The sequence below is a fragment of the Sinohyriopsis cumingii genome, chromosome 9, assembly GCF_028554795.1.
Source record: "Sinohyriopsis cumingii isolate HCF-2022 chromosome 9, ASM2855479v2, whole genome shotgun sequence".
Taxonomy (NCBI): Eukaryota; Metazoa; Mollusca; class Bivalvia; order Unionida; family Unionidae; genus Sinohyriopsis; species Sinohyriopsis cumingii.
The window spans coordinates 48,403,967-48,418,928 of record NC_142969.1 but is presented as its reverse complement, the minus strand read 5'-3'; the positions used below and the strand labels follow the sequence as shown (position 1 = coordinate 48,418,928).

Below are 14,962 nucleotides of genomic sequence, written 5' to 3'. Positions count from 1 at the left end.
TCATTATCAGCAATGCATCATCTTTATTTCAGCATTGTTTTTAAAAATCATTATTATTGACGTCATTTGTATTCTTCCTAATAACATTCATTACAATGATATTTGTATTTCTGATGTTGACATTCTTTGTTGTTATCTTAAAAGTATGCATTTGTATTCCACTCGGAGTTTTTAGTTTTGCCATTATTCCAGAACTGTACATTTTTATTGTAATTATTTTTCTTAAAATTTCAGGGGCAAGAAGTAAGAAGCTGGTTCCAATACTCGTCGAGAGATGCAGTGTACCTCAGATTTTACGCTTTGTCACATTGTGTGATTACACCAAGCAGGATCTGTTAGAATGGTTCTGGAAAAGACTTGCTCAAGCTCTGAAGGCCCCTCTTGACCCTGAGTCGTGTCAGTTTGACCATCCACAAGATCTTTTTTCACTAAGCTTTGATGTGTCACATTCCAAACCATCCTCAAGCTGGTCTCAATCTTCATCAGTGTCTAGTCTTAGTACAGTTTCATCGACAGATTACAGCAGTGTTAGTGATATCAGCATGGATTTTCTTTCTCCTGAAATTAAGTCATATTCAGCACGAAGTAGTCCAAATATCTCACCCACTTCTCAGAGAAAGACTTCATCAGAAAGACATTGTCCAGGTACCCCTCCACATCAGCCAAAAAGTTCAAGTCATGGCAGCAAATTAAAAAGCAGCAAAGTTGGCTTCTTCAGAAATCTCATATCCCATTCTCGATCTGCCAGCCCATCAAAACCAGGAAAGTCGTCAGATTCTTGAAAAGTATAGAGTTGCAGCTAGCAGAGTTCCGATTATTTTGGGGACTTGAATGCATATTGTTGTAGATAGTCAGGATTTCAGATAGTCAGAAAAGTGTCAACTTATGGTCCTGAGAAAGTGCATTGATTTTCATGAATAAATATTGTGGATAATGGAGATTTGTAGAATGAAGGCAGTACTTTATTAGATTTCCACCTACCATTCCCAGTTTAATCTTTACAGGAAAGGTATTTTACCAATTGTTGTATCAAATGTTTTCTTTCATAAATTTAAATAGACTGGTTTTAAGCAAAGTGTCGTGAGTACTTCAGTTTTTCTGTAGATCTAAAACGTGAAATTAATTGCTCTAGAATTCAGGATTGGAATATCCCAAATCTATTCGGCATTGTTCTTGTGATCTACATGTTTTTTTTATGAGTTATTTTAGCATGAATTTACATAACAAAACAGAACTATGACTACCATTAATCATTCATTACCTGGCTTGTATAAAATATGTGTACATTCCTTTGATATTTGTTTGAAAAAGATAGAAATGAAGAGGTATTAACTTGGGGAGTTTAGAGTTGAAAGAGCTTTCTTAAGGTGTATATTTTTAAAAACTGCATATATAAATCTTCATTATTAGGTACTTGCATCAAGATGTAGGGTCCAATAGTAATGACCTTATCCGTTTTCTGTCTCTTAGTCAGTCTGTTCACACTTCTTGTAACCACTAGAGCTCTGCAATCCATACACATAATTTGTGCTATTTGGTAGGTAAATTATCGGTTACATGTTAGTATGCCTTCAGAGGTTTCATCTTTTCGGTTCTGATTTTTGATGCAGTTATTACCCTTTGTCCATTACTTTTAACTCTCCAGTACAGGATATTCTTGTAAACAGCCATTGCCCAAGAGCCATTTAATAAATTTTGCTGTATACATAAACCTTTAGTAGGTTTTGTTTCATCAACTTCATGTTGGGTTGTGTAATGGCCATTTCTGATTTAAGTTGTTTTTCTCACATGACATGTTACTTGTAATCAGCACAGCTGAAAAACTGTTTAACATATTTAATATACTTTGGTATGAACATTGTCTTATAGACAGAGATGTGCCTTTAATGGGTTTTGTCCTGTCAACTTCCTTTAGGATAGAGTTATTGCCCTTGACAATTTACTTCATATCTTTACATGGGATGTTGCTCATAAAATATTCTGATGTAGATTGGGATGAATATTATCTTGCAGACCTAGTTGTATCTTTTACGGTCTTTTATCTTGTCAGCTTCATTTTTGATAGACTTTCGGCCCTAGATAGTTATCTTTGCATCTTCACATGGGATGTTGCTCATAACCTGCATAGCTCAAGAACTATTCATCATATTGTAATGCAAATTTGATATGAACAATGTGTCATAGACTTATATGTGCCTTTTATAGGTTTAGTCTCATGTACTGTTTTGGACAGAGTTATGTCCCATGTCAGGCTAATTTTTGACTGCATGTGAATTCCCAGAATGTTACTTGTAGTCAGCTTAGCTCAAGAACAATTAAATATATTCTGATCAAACTTTATAAATTAGCCTTTTATGGGTTTTGTCTCATCTATACCATTTTGGAGAGAGTTTTGGCCCTTTTCAATGGACTTAATACCTTTTAATATGCTGCTTTCAGTCATCACAGCTAAGGAACTATTCAACATATTCTGATGCAGTTTTATGTGAACATTGTTTCATCGACCAAGATACCTTTTTTTCTTGTTTACTTAAAATTGGACAGTGTTAGGGCCCTTGTCTGTCAACTTCATATTATTAGCATTGAATGTCACATCTAGGAATTAGTTGTGTTGAATTTTGAACATTCCACAACATCATTTAGAGGATCTGGGACTCCTGAATGCCAGTATTGTCCTTATTTTGGTTTTCCCATGCATGTTACTTTCTTTAAAGCCATACTGAACAAATTCTTGTGAGCAAAGCTCTTTGCTAAAACTACAGTTTATTTTAGTATTTTGTTTAGCTTAGCTCCAGTAGCAAGGGCATGTTCCCCATATTTGCCATATATGTTGTACAGCATGAATTTCATGTTATCTTTTTTGAAGGTTATCAAGGATTAAAAGCAAATCTGGTATGGGATTTAGTGTTGAGATTGCTTTGTTTAGGTTTGATTTTTTACTTTATCCTGTCAATTTTGGTCCTTATTTGTGAGGTTAACTTTTGCATCTTGAGCCAGTTTTCTTCAGTTATCCAATGTTTAGTGGGGACATCTGTTTCCTCTAGACAGATTTCTTGAAACTGTAACTTTTGAAGAATTTAGAATAAAGTTCTCGCAAGGACCTGTGGCTTTGTATCAACTAGGCATACAATTTTGATAGGGCACACAGCCATTATATGATGTGCCCCTGTTTCCCCCTGTCATATCTCTTTTAATCATATCCAGTAGCAAATAAAGTGTTTTAGAGGCTTATTCTAATTGAATCTAATACATGTACATCTGGTGTGACTTGATCTGTTTTGACCTATTCCTTATATAATCACTTGACCTCATTAATTGCAGTGCGGTGTGGTTTTTAATGTTGAGGCCTTGTCAGAACATGGGGATCAATATACTCAACACACATGTATTAAAACAGAACTTTCCCCACAATAACATTTACTGTACTTACATTCCACCTTTTACATGTGGATTTTTTTTAAAAAAAATAAAGTTTTTAAGTGCATCTGGGTTCGAACATCAGGCCAGTATAGTATCGGTCCTTTTGATGGACTCAATCGGGGCAGAAACGTATTTGTGTAGTTGTGATTAAAATATTTTATTGCAGTTTAATTTTATCATATTGTAATATAAAACTAAAGATATATTCTACCTCAACTCTTAAAGATTTATGTTATATTTTTTTCCTTTCTAATTTAGAGAAGACATATGTCCCATTGTAGTGGAGAAATATTTTCATTTGTGTCTTAGTTTTCATCAATAGGTCTGCCACTGAGATTTTTTTCATCAAAGTTTTACTGTTACTGTCTCTCTGTACGTAGTGTGAATAACTTGTACAATTTTTTTTTATGAAAATAGAAATTAGTCAGATCATTAATTCAATACTTTCAAGAAATTGTTTAAAAATGGTAAGTTCTTGTTCATTACATTAAACAATAACCAGGATGTTTATATGGATACAACTCTTGCAAAATTGATTGTCTTCAGGACTATTTGAATATCAAGGGTGGGTGTGAACATGTGCATGTGATTCACCACGTCTGTTACTTCCTTCTTTTCAGTTCATCAGTATCTTTATTAAAAAATTTATTGGTCATAATTTAGTATTGTTTATTAGACAATGAATTGAAGAATGGTTTCCAAGAAGGCTTAGGCAAAGTTGAGGACTGTGTTTTTCTTGTTTGTTTTAGCAGTTAGAAAGTGGCAGGGGACTCTTTAAGTTCTAGGAGCTGAGAGTCGTGGATTCCTAATAAAAAATTTCTACTGTTGGCACTGACTGATAATTGATATGTCATTGTTTTTAGCTTATCCTGCAAATGCTCTGACACATTTTGTTGAATTGGGTTTATTTTATCAGTAGGTAATATTACATGAGCACTCAGTGTTTATGAAATGTATCAAGCAACATAATTATGTTTTATATCGTGCAATTTCTTGTGAACAAAATACAGTTAACCCCTGACATACATGGTAGTTGCCTTTCTGAGAATGGTCACATATCTCTAAATTTTGAACTCAAAAATTATGCCTTTGCTGCCTTTTAATTTTCATTGAAAAATACAGTTAACTTTAACACCATTTTTTTTAGCCATTTACAAATTCTATTTAATTTGGTTTAGACAAAAATATCATCATTTTTTAATATTTTATTTGTTAGTATTTACTGAAAAATATATGATATGGTATTAATGTGAAATTCGCATAGGTTGAAATAACATTGTTTACGTTGTAGCTAAAATTAAAATCGGGCCTTTTACTCATTCCAGTTTTAGCTATTGTGGTAAACGTGTAAAACATTTACCATGGATTGGGTCAGAGAATGATGTTTCAGTAGCTATGCATACAAATTATGAAATAGTTTAAGGCATTGCCATATTGTTGTAATAATCAAATCCATAAAGCATCATACATTGTGAAAGTGAGGCATTCATTGATGCTTGTTTTTGTTTCAAACATGTCATCAGGTGCACATTGCAAAGAGATTTCATGAAAGCAACCACTCTAGGACTTGCAATTTCTGTGGGACAAGAGACCATCAGAAACAAATTAAGAACAATTTCTGTGGCACAAGCAACCCGGATGACCATGGGGAACAAATTCTTAACAAAATCTGTGGGACAAGAGACCATGATGACCATTGGGAACAAATTAAGAACAATTTCTGTGGGACATGATGATTATGGGGAACAAATTAAGAACAATTTTTGTGGGACAAGAGACCATGATGACCCTGTGGAACAAATTAAGAACAATTTCTGTGGGACAAGAGACCATGATGACCCTGGGGAACAAATAAACAACAACAAAATGTGTATTTGAACCTCAGAAAACTTGAATTTTTCAATCCTATTTTAAACAAAAAACAAAAACAGGAAGAGTAGATAATAGTGTATGTTGAACTTCTTTATGCTAGTAACATTTAGATCTGATGCTAGGGGCCCCGAGTGGTCTAGAGTGCTGTCCATCACGGATCACTGCCATCTCACCTCTGTCTGCGTGGGTTCGAGACTCGGGCTCGGCCAATGTTGATATGTGAGAAAGCTTGCCGGTAGCTTCTCGTGGGTCAGTGGTTCTTTCCGAGGTTTTCCCGGGTTCTTCCTCCACCATTAATACTGGCCACCATGTATAGTCTATCTTGTGCTGAAAAATGGCGTTAAACTCTATAACAACAACAAAAACAGATCTGATACTGTTGTATTGGACTTTTGGTGGTAGGGAAGATGAGAACCTTTTCCAGTAACATAGTTAACAAGCATTTGTTTTGATCAGTTTTGGTTTATTTCTTCAGTTTATTATTGACTAATGCACACTAAAGAGAGAATAAATGGATACATAAAAGAAGCCTCAGAGACATGTTTAGTGAATAAAAAGGAGATAATATCTGTAATCTAGGTTAATTGCCCATTTTTGGGTGGGAATAAAAAAAGTGAGAGAAAAAAATAAGAAATCGGGATGAGTGAGTTGAAAAGAAAGTTTGAAGATAAAAATACAATATTGTTTTAAAAAATTTGGGATGCTGCCATGAGTTTCAAACTCGCAATCTCTTGATTGGCATCCAGGACACAGACAGATGTGGGTGTTCATGATAACATGCACTGTATTGTTTTGTTACCTTTTATGTTAGTTACACTAGATTTTATTTTACATTTGTCATCTGAGATTTTGTAAGGTTGTTTTAGTATTATTATTATTATTGTTTAAAGCATGACAGTATATTTAACTTTTGGACATTACAATGTTTAATGATATATAATAAATATGCATTAATATTTGTGTGAGATTATCAGTTCTGCTAACGCAGAAAATTGTGTGTGTTTCTCATTGCTGACCATAGCACTTTTTTTTCCCTCAATTTGAAAAACACAAAATGTTATATAAAAAAACATCGCCAAAATTTATCTTTGCTAGATCATTGTTGAGCTTGTTTTGCCCAGTACTTTGAAGCGCTTAGTACATTATATATACTAATCATTATAATATGTAATGTTTTTTTTATATATAAAAAAACTACCTACCTACCCTAATTTTGAAAGCAATGCAATAGGAAACACATGCCTTTTTGCCTAATGATATTGATAAGATTAATACTGATATTTACTGTTAGAATTCTATTTGAATTTTCAAAATGCAACTTGAATAGAAAAACAGTTGTTAACACAGTGAAATCTGCCCTAGTGAACAAATCCCTGCAAAGGAAATGCTATCATCAGGGAAAGAATTCAGTTATATTTTCTTACTTCAGTCATCTTCAGCCTCTAATGAAGGATATGTACTCATTAGTTTACTGTATATCTATGTATACAGGTTGTACTGTATACTGTACACATGCATATGATTATCCAGAACAATTTTGTTTGTCCTTCAGTGGACTGTATATATATATATAAAGGTTGTACTGAATTATGGACACTTGTATATGATGGTCATTTTTGGTTGTCCCAGAGTATATAGTACATATCCATATAAAGGGTGTAATATAGTGGATGTATGTTCGAAAAGCTGTTTTTTTCTTCTTCATAATCACAATACTGTGTACATATTATTTTCCTCTCATTCTGAATGAGGATATTGTTTTCTATGAAACTGGTAAATTGAACCCATTTTTCTGTACAGAGGTGGCTTTACCTTATTCAGGACACCATGCTACCACAACAGAAGGATTATATTTCTTTTTTCTGATAACTTGATTTCATGTTTGTGTTAATCAGTGACTTTAATTTTACATGGGTATCTGAGGATGACATAAAAATGTTATTAAAAGAAAATAATTAATTAGAAGATATGCTGCTTACCAAATTGTGGGTCAAGGTCACAGGTCAGTATTTTCAGTTTGCCATTGCCCTTTCCTTCTGCTCATCAATTCATTATGCGTTCCTTTTCACTCCATAACAGTAAAGCTGTTTGAGATTATGGTATGAAACTTCATAAAAGAAGGTGTCAGATACCACATTAGTGGTGCTCTCTTCACGGTCAAGGTCACAGGTCAATATCTTCAGTTTGTCATCGCCCTTTCATTCTGGTCATCAACTCTGTTTTGTATATTTTCATTATGCGTTCCTTTTCACTCCATAACGGTAAAGCTGTTTGAGATTAGAGTATGAAACGTCATCAAAGAAGGTGTCAGATACCACATTAGTGGTGCTATCTTCACGGTCAAGGTCACATGTCAATATCTTCTGTTTGTCATCGCCCTTTGATTCTGTTCATCAACTCTGTTTTGTATATTTTCCTTATGCTTTCCTTTCCACTTCATGACAGTAAAGCTGTTTGAGATTATGGTATAAAACATCATCAAAGGTGTCAGATACCACATTAGTGGTGCTGTCTTCAGGGTCAAGATCACATGTCAATTTCTTCAGTTTGTCATCACCCTTTCATTCTGTTCATCAACTCCGTTTTGTATATTTTCATTATGCTTTCCTTTCCACTATGTAATTGTAAAGCTGTGTGAGATTACTGCATGAAACATCGTCATAAGAAGGTGTCAGATACCACATTGGCGGTGCTATCCTCAAGGTCAAGGTTAACACAAACAAACAAAAATCAATCAATGCAGACAAATGAAACGTCCATATAAATATATAAAAGTCTGAGGTTAATTTTCAGAGCATTTTAATAGTTTATTAATTTAAAAAAATTGAGGACATTTTGGATTTGACATTTTTTGACAGAACCATGTTAACGTGATCTATTAAAAGGCATTTAGACAAATTGCAGATTTGGAATGCATCTGTGGATGATCTGATTAGAGTTTCTTCCAGTTGTATCAATGTTTAAAATTTTTTTGTTTTTTAAAAAATACTTATTTGAACTTGTTTGTCTTTATAGTAGACGATTTTTTTTGTTTCATGGGCACAAATCTTGTTCATCATGCTTCAGAGAATAACAGGTTGCTCATTTTAAGTATGATCTACACTTGTTTAATTTATGTATATTATCTGTTTTGTTTGTTTACTTGTTTGTTTGTTTTACTTAAAGCTTATGTCAGCTGGCTGACTGTCATAATTGTATTAGTTTTATATTGCTGTTTTCTTATTACTTGCACAGAGTGACCATGCTGGAGGATTTCTCTACAAAGATTTCAGACTTTACCACACAATAGATTTGTACCTTCCCATAATTAACATATTTCTTAATTTTCTGATTTTTTTTTCTTCTTTTCTTCTCTGTAATTTGTTGCAATTAAATTTGGATAAAAGTTAAAATGATTTACCTTAATGCTTATAATATACCGCATATGCTGATGTACTGTAGGAGTTTAGTTACAGTTGCTATGGTAGAGAAAATGGGAAACCCTTTTTGTGCATACTCCCACATGTCAGAACATTATAACTTTCTCTCAGGTTTATTGTTTTTCTTATGGAATTTTTGGCGGTATTTTGTTGGAGAACTTTATGATTTGAATGTATCCTTAGTAATAGACTTTGTGATTTGAATTAGTTACGAGAAGTTAAATTTGAATCACTTAGTTTTGGAAAGTTTCATCTATATCATGCATAAATGTGACATATAATTACAGTCAGATTCATGTTTTTTGTGTGTGGCTGAGAATTTTCTTGGATCAGTGTTATGATAATAGAGAAATGTAGATAAATGCTACTTAATTTTTAAACCTTTTGAGATATTGTCCTGACTTACCGCATGCAGTTACTTTAAATTTATATTTGGATTCAGTTCCCATAGACCGCTCCGGTGGCCTAGTGGTAAGAGCGTCCGCCTCGGAAGCGGGAGGTCGTGGGTTCGAACCCCGGCTGAGTCATACCAAAGACTTACAAAAATGGTACTAACAGATGCCTCGCTTGGCACTCAGCATTAAGAGGTTAGTGTTAGGACTGGTCGGCCTGGTGTCAGGATAATGTGACTGCGGCATGATGCCCCAGTGATAGACATCACTATAAACTGTCACACTGCAGACATCGTAGCGATATGACTGAAAAATTGTTAAAGCCAAGTTAAAATTCCAAATCATGTACACACAGTTCCCATAGTAAACCTATGCAGACACCGTGATATTAAAAACTCAAAAACTTAAAATTTATGTGTGCTCATTATCAAATCTATATTTATCCGTATAGATGAAACTTGGATTCAGCTTCTGTTTAGAGAAAAGGATATTCTGGACCTGCATGTGTTTAAAAAAACATGTGTTTTCAATTCCACACCAGAGTCAGGTGCTAATTTTAGTAATGAGTATTTCAAATTCAACACTGTTAAAGGACTGAAATTCCATCAATCAAACAATGTCTCTATTTTTTTTTTCTCACTTAAAACTAGGATGAGCTCGCAAAAGATTCTTTTCCCTAAAACATAACTTACATTATTAACCAATCTTGGTCAGCCAAACCCATATATACTCTATTTTATGTTCACCCATTTTCCAGACTGGTTCCCATTTTTCCATATCATTAATACCATATGTCCTTTAGTATCATTGAGGTAGCTTCCCGTTCTATTAGGAAGTATCTCTCCGTATTAGGTATTTTGCTAATGTACTGAAACCTCATGAAAGCAAAGTTCCCATGAAAGTACATGTTTCTGGTTGTGGCCTATTTTTTTAAAAAATTTCAAGAAAATTTGAACTTAGCAAACCAAATCCCCTATGTTCTTGAAACTCGAATAAATATTAAGTCCCAAATGTTAAATGTATGCTAAAATCAATTCCAATTAAACTGAAATATAATTAGAGCATGTGACCACTGATTGGCCTATAAACTACATAGTCAAGCAGTGTAAAAGAAAATCCATCTTGGAAATAACGACAGATAATATCAAATTAATATTATCACATGCATCTTAAAACATGCAGGCTGGTGATGGTTTGTCAAAACAAATATCTGCTTATATGAGCACAACTCATTACACCTCCTTTTAAGCATCCTTAGCCTCCCAAGGTTCGGATATGTTAACCCTATCTACACATTGGCAGATCGAACAGATATTTCAGTGTTTCAGGACTGAATTTCCTTGGATGCAGCGGCAAGCAACCACATCCAATCAAAATCAAGTTGTTGAAATTTGATCACTGTTCCTACATGACCGAGACGAGACGAGCACACAGCTGGAATGGACTCATAAATCAACAATTTTCCACTGTGGATCCGTGTTTGTACAAATACGTCCTTTCAAATACACCTGTAATGGCTTCTCTCTGGTACTTTGTCATAATTTCGATGTTAAAACGTACAAAATATCCCTTTGAAGTCAATTGCCTCCACCATTTTTGGACGACGTACAATACACCACCGTTAACACTACTGGTTAGCTGACATTATAGACTAAGGGAGTCCATTCCTGAACTCCAATAGATGTCACTAGGATAAAGCACTGAAATATCAGTTCGATCCGCCAAGATATAGATAGGGTTAACATATCACAACCTTTACTAGTGATATGCCTTTTAAGATAAAAATAGCAAACCACAGTAAATGGAAATACCCCCAAAGCAAAAATGATTTGGTGTTGAGGCATTGCAGTCTTGTATACTTTTTGGTGGTATTTCACATTTGCGTTGTATTTGGAATTATTTAAGTTCATAAAGTCTTTGTACATTTTGACGATTTTATTTTAATTGGCACCATATAGCCATTCTTTAGCTGAGGTGGTGTTAAAAGCTAATGGAAGTATACATACATTGATGGATTTCATTCGTGTTGGGCTTTTGTGTACATTTATACTGAAAACACATGAAACTTTTTTTTCCCCTTTTTTGGCTCATAATAATAATAACATTAGTAGTTTTGTTTATTATCTCCATTGATCATATACCAGGCGAGCTTATAGGATGACCCATTCTGAATTGTCTTACATCCATCTGTTCATTAGCACAAGCTGGTTATTGCTACTAGATGGAGGATTTACGTGAATCAGTATGCATCCCAAGGTCTAGTTCAGGGGTCTCAAACACACGGCACACCAAGCCATATCATGTGGCCTGCAAAATAATTGGCATCACAAGGTGTCATGAAAGATTAGAAGGGAAGTGTGTCACTTGGGCCATCGAAAATGCCCTCATGCAGCCCTCAGGGTAGTTTGAGTTTGAGACCCCGGGTCTAGTTGGATCTAATGGAAATATTGATAATCGGATGACCAATACGACCACCACATTCACCATTGTAAAAATATTGGTATTGCTATATCTTATTAACGGTTAGTCGTATGAATATGAAGTTTTCATTTAAAGGCTTCTTATGGTGTCTAGCTGGTCCTAAACGAAAATATTTCCATCTGACATCCAATGAGGCCACCACAGTAGCCATTTTGAAATGTTTTCACAATTTCTTCGGAATGGAGTAATATCAACATTGGGTTTTCGCCATGAGACTTTTACTACTTTTACTAATTAGAAGTTGATATTGACATGACGCTTTTACCTGAAGACCAACTATGATATCTAGCTGTATAAAAATGACCGCTTCACTGGCCTAATTGGTTGGAGTGGTTAGTGCTCAGCATCAAGAGGTTAGTGTTAGGACTGGTCAATCTGGTGGCAGGGTGGGACATCATGCTACATGTCTGCGCCAGATTGTTGCAGTGCTATATATAACTATATACTGCCACACTGCGAACATCATGGCTATATGGCTAAAATTGTTCAAACTGTTAAAAATCGAAACAAATACACGCTGAATAACAACGGTGCTGATCTGACCTGATATGGCTGTCACAATAAACATATTGAAAATCTTGTAACTAATCGTTCTCGCCAAAATTTATTTCATTTGTCCTAAATGAAAATGGTGCTAATCATACATCCAACATTTCTGTGCATACATTGAAACAAATTTTAATGCGGAAGAATATAGTCGTTGTCATCATTCAGCAATTAAAGAAGAGAAACGGTATTATCTTAAATTTTTCCCTTCAAAGGATTCTTGTTTTTTAGAAATACAAAATTTTATGTAAATTGATTTGCAACTATGTCTTTTTTAACTTTGAAAAATGCCTTTTCAGCTGTATACTGTGTAGTACGTTACCAATCCCATGCTGGTAAGGAAGCTAACGTATACATGAATACATTTGCCTTTTCATTTCAAATGACGCTATACAGAATGGTGTTGTTTATATATTTTATTGATGTTAAGTTTATATTAAATGGGTTTTTGAGTATTTATTGACAAAGCAATCCCTCCACATTAATATTTTTCTGCAGTGATTCAGTAACCTATGTGTATTGTTACATTTAACTTCATAAATTTTATACAAGAGGTAGGTTAGGGGTTAAGTTTTGTTAAAATAACAACATACTGCCGTTTCTTTGTCGAATTAGTTGAGACTTTCAGCATCGTGAGAACTCGAATAATTGCAAATTGCATGATAACGAAAGACTATTACGTTCTTGAATACAGTGATTTCTCAGAACATTCGAGTTTAATTTCCTCTGCCAAATTCCTAATTACTGTTTATTCCCAGGGCTGTATTAAAACATTCTTAATTGATTATAATGTTTGGTTTGTGTTGTCCATCAGAGAAAATTTGCTGTTATATTTTTTATCAACAAATGCGCAAAAGCCATGTAAATAATGGCGATCGTTGAAATAACAAAGACGTAACCAAGACAGCAAGTAACAGAGGCGAGTTAAATGTAGCCCATTGAAAATTGCTAAATAACTGAGGTGTTAAAGAGGTGCCAGGTAACAAACGTATGATAATCACAACTCATTGAAAATCGTGCATTCCTAGTCAGTGCAATTAAAGCATATCAAGAAATGATTTTGTTAAACCTTATTTTGACCAAATAATATAGTTTTATACCTGTATGTTCAATAATTGAGTACAGCTTGCAGCTTTTGTTCCAAGAAGTCCTCTGTGAAGTCCGAATGCCAAAATGCTCTAGTCCTCACCAATAATTGGAGTGTGAAATAAATTTGGCTGCAATCAATACGACTTATTTTTTGTTTATCGCATGATGTTTCCACAGATGATAAGGCAGGGTTTAGTGAGAAAACCGGTCTTTTTACTAGTGATGATGATGATGATGATGATGCCATTGCAACGGTACGTGACGCATTACGTCTGCTTCTGACTAGTAACAGGGATGTTGATTTCTCTAAGTTAATTCCGATATTGACTGTCACATTTATGATACCAAGAATTTAAAACAGTGCTTGAGAAATAAATAATCACTGAGAAGCGATTTATTTTTCTGCGATGATGATGACTTGGTACCAGCCTTTGTACCCGGGGCCAGCGAGATTATTGGTAACGTTGCGGACATTTTGTAATAACTACAAGCTTCGAGTGACACACCTGATAATCTCGATGAGCATTTGTATGTCACTGAAAAACTTGTCAATTAAAAATCTTATATCAATAAAAACAGATGACTATTGATAATTTCTTTCTGGCTGCTACACGTACATGTATATTAACACTTTCAGCAGATGGTAAACTTGTATAACCCATGTCATCATGTACATCAGCATGGACAAAGAAGATACACACTTTGATAAATAAAATTTCGATCTGGATATAATCTTGCTCTGCTCTCATATTATACAAATCCCTGTCGTAATGGTCACCTTTATCCATTATTTATTTTCATAATGACCATTCTTCTTGTCCCCCCTGCAGACTGCTCTAGTGGCCTAGTGGTTAGAGCGTCCGCCTCGGATGCTAGAGGTCACGGGGTTTGAAACCCGGCCGATTCATACCAAAGACTTAAAAAAATGATACTAACAGCTGCATCGCTAGGCGTTCAGCGTTAAGAGATTAGTATTATGACTGATCGACCTGGTGTCAGGATACGTTGACTGGGTGGGACATCATGCCATGTCTGATGCATGATGCTCCAATGCTAGACATCACTATAAACTGGCACACTGACTGCAAACATCGTAGAGATATGACTGAAAAAAAGTTTTAAAGCTACGTTAAGATCTAAATCACACGCACACACACATTTTCACCATTGCAAATTTTTTATATAACTGTCCTGTGGTCACTCGCCGTTGGTGATCAGCAACCAGGTGCATCCTAACCAGACAATGGTTTTTATGTGCCTTAAGCGGTCACTAGAACGTATCTACATTGACTATTCAGTCTCAAAAGAGCTCATATCATTGCTTACAATTTACCTTCATACATGTACTGTATAAAGTAGTTATTAGTACATGTATGACAGGTAAATTGTAAGCAACGATACGAGCCCCGTGTTGAGTCTATATTTTTGCTTCAGGTACAAGGTATTGTTTGGATGATGGATTATCATGCAAATCAATGTACAGATATTTACTTTTATCTCGCTTGTACTCTAGTTACCTCTAGATGCGACGCAAGGTGAATTTGGAAAGTGAGGCAATTTTTATAATTTGGGTAGAGGGTCACAGCAGTTCGTTTGCTGGATGGTGGTAAAAATGCAGTTACCCTTTCTGCCAGTATGACTGGTATAGATAGATATCTTCATCTCTTTGCCTGTGAATTTATGCTATCTCTGAAGCAATTTTTTTGTGTGGAGAAGATATACTTGTTACTCCCTTTTCATTAG

General features: G+C 34.7%; 1 protein-coding gene across 1 annotated transcript in view; it reads left to right on the top strand.

The window, feature by feature from the left end:
* LOC149791763 (myeloid differentiation primary response protein MyD88-like) overlaps positions 1-13,357 on the top strand; it is a 38,618-nt gene extending 25,261 nt beyond the window's left edge. The window contains exon 6 of the mRNA XM_089970264.1: positions 235-13,357. Coding sequence (XP_089826390.1) covers positions 235-782 — 548 coding nt within the window. The 3' untranslated portion in view covers positions 783-13,357. The remainder of the gene's footprint in view (positions 1-234) is intronic.
* Positions 13,358-14,962: the final 1,605 nt, after the last annotated feature.